A 2,572-nucleotide genomic window follows, 5' to 3' on the forward strand; every position below is an offset into this window, starting at 1 on the left:
CATGTGTGCATACGTAGAGGAATTTGTTCTTCTAATATATATATGCAACATAGGCCCCAAATGCAGCAGTAGCAGCAGATTCAGCAGCAGCAGCAGCAGCAGGGGTAGCAGCAACAACAGTAGCAGCAGCAGCAGCTGCAGCGGTAGCAGCAACAACAGCAGCAGCAGGAGCAGCAGCAAAAACAGCAGCAGCAGCGAGAGCAGAAGACTGTATATGTGTGTGTGTGTGTGTGTGTGTGTGTGTATGTACACCTGAGGCTAGTGTTATTATATTTGTATGGGCCTTGCGCCTGCTGCAATTGCTGTATACATAAATGTATATTTGTGTTTATTAGAGGGATATATTAATATTATTAATATTTATTTATTTGTATGTTATACTATTCGTATTATTAGTGTTTATTTGTTTGTATTTTTATACTAAAAAAAAACAAAAACAGAAAACACACCAACAGCAACACACACAGCAGGGGGCGGACAGGTGACCCTGGCTAGAGCAACCCCATCATATATTAGGGGGAAAATTTTATATTCAGAGTGTAAATAATATTGTAAAAATAAATTAAAAATAATATTTTTATTTTAAATTATTTATTTCGTTTTAGTTGAGTTGCTGGGGTGTATCTGCAGCTCACGAGACACCCGAGAACACACCGACGGTGCGGCGGTGGTAGGGGGGGGAGAGCGGCTGTTATTGCTCTTTCTGTGTGCTAATTAAATCATTTTAATTGTTTTATTTCAGCAAAAATAAATAAATTAAATAAATATAAATTAAATAAATTTAATTTAATTATTTAGAGAGGCGAAGAGCCGAGAAAGAAGCACCGCAGCAGCACAAGGAGAGAGAGAAAACGGTCCGCTGCAACACCAGCGAGCAGGCGCTGTATTCTGAGCTTTCTGTTGTTTTATTTATTTGTATTTATTATTTTTTTGTCTTAATTTTGTTTTTATTTTTGATTCTGCTATTCTTTTTATTCTTTATGAGATAAAAATACACGCTTTCCCTCCCCCCGCTGGGGTGTACAGGCAGCTCCGTGTCAGTCCGTGCGCTGCTGCGGCGCCAAACACCAACACCACTGGTCCTTTAGCTGTTCTTCTTTTTTTGAAATTATTTATTAAAAATTAAATATAATTAAATTTATTCTTTAATTCCACTTTTTGTCAACAACCCCAGAGAAATACACGCACGGCTGCAGCGCGGCGTCTGCTGCTCCCTGTTGCCTCACACAGTTCTTTGTTTCTTCTTTTTTTTTTTTTTGTATTTTGTCTTCTTTTAAAATTAAAAATGGGTAACCTTGAGTCTACCCTGAATACAGAGGCGTCGCCAGCACCACCAACATCAACAGAACCACCAGCAGCACCAGCAACCCCCTCCGCCGCCGCAGCAGCAGCAGCAGCAGCAGGAGAGGCCCCCTGTACTTTCGGTGGGGGCCCCCACTGCAGCGGCTCCCCGGTGCAGCGAGAGGGGGGGGGCCCCCTCCAGCCCCCCGCCCGTCTACCCAAGCTCGACCCCCACAGTGCGCTGCTGGGGAGGCCCCCCTCAACCAGCCCCCCTCTCCCCGTGCAGACGGCAGCAACCAGTCTCCCCGCTTCTATACAGGGGACGGAGACAGACACAGACGTGGGGGCCCCTACCCCCAGCCCGCGAGAGAAAGGGGGGGGCCCCTGGGCCCCTCCATGGGGCCCCCCACCCTCACAAGACGAGGCGGAGTTGCTATGCCCTACACCGTATCAGAGCCTCTCTGTAGATCAGGGGGCCCCTGGGGGGCCCCCAGGGGCCCCCTGGGGGGGCCCCTGCACGATAGCTGGGCGGCAGCATATGGCGAATTTCGGTGAGGCTGTTGGTAGGGCCCTTACAGTTGGTGGGGGGCCCCCCAGCTGCAGCTCTCGTGCTGCTGCTGATAGCAGCAGCAGCACGAGGTTCTCTGTACCCCCTTCTCTTCTAGCTTTAGATGACCTCATCCGCAGCAGCCTGGGGGGGCCCCCCCACCCAGGGCTACACACAAACAGCCCTGCTGCAGCAGCAGCAACAAGCAGCAGAAGCGCCAAGGTGGGCCCCTACGTTGCTCTTAATAAAGAAATATATGGGACCCTCAAGAGGGGCCCCCGGGGGCCCCCCTCATCCACCAGTACCGGCGAAGGCTGCAACACTGAGGAGGGGGCCCCCACAGGGGGGCCCCCCATGAAACGCAGTAACCGCGAGGCCCCTACAGAGACAGAAGGGGGGCCCCCTAACTGTCTATCCAGGCCTTGTGCAACACCCAGCAGCAGCAGGATAGACTGTCCCCTTCACGCGTTGCAGCAGCTGTCTCCTCGTCTACACGAGTGTTCGGAGGTAATAGCCCGCACACTGCTGCAGCAGGGGCCCCTACGGGGCCCCCTCTCGAGGACATCCCCTGGGGGCCCCCAACCTCATCCGGGTGTACAGACACCATGCACGATGTCTCTGCTGCACTGAAGCGGCTGGAGACCTCCATAGAACACTTCTCTCGGGTCCTCGCCAACTGCAAGGGGCAGCTGAGGCCTGAGGAGATGGGGGCCCCCATGGGGGCCCCCTTGGGGGGGGCCCCCT

At 51.9% G+C, this 2,572-nt stretch overlaps 1 protein-coding gene across 1 annotated transcript in view; it reads left to right on the forward strand.

The window, feature by feature from the left end:
• Window positions 1-1,285: 1,285 nt before the first annotated feature.
• Window positions 1,286-2,572, forward strand: part of EMH_0057920 (uncharacterized protein) — a gene marked incomplete at both ends in the record, with an annotated part of 1,769 nt that continues 482 nt past the window's right edge. The window contains 2 exons of the mRNA XM_013497523.1: window positions 1,286-2,335; window positions 2,461-2,570. Of these exons, the coding sequence (XP_013352977.1) occupies window positions 1,286-2,335; window positions 2,461-2,570 (1,160 nt within the window). The remainder of the gene's footprint in view (window positions 2,336-2,460; window positions 2,571-2,572) is intronic.

The sequence above is a fragment of the Eimeria mitis genome, genomic scaffold (genome assembly GCF_000499745.2).
Source record: "Eimeria mitis Houghton genomic scaffold, Emh_scaff2731, whole genome shotgun sequence".
In the NCBI taxonomy this organism is placed as follows: Eukaryota; Apicomplexa; class Conoidasida; order Eucoccidiorida; family Eimeriidae; genus Eimeria; species Eimeria mitis.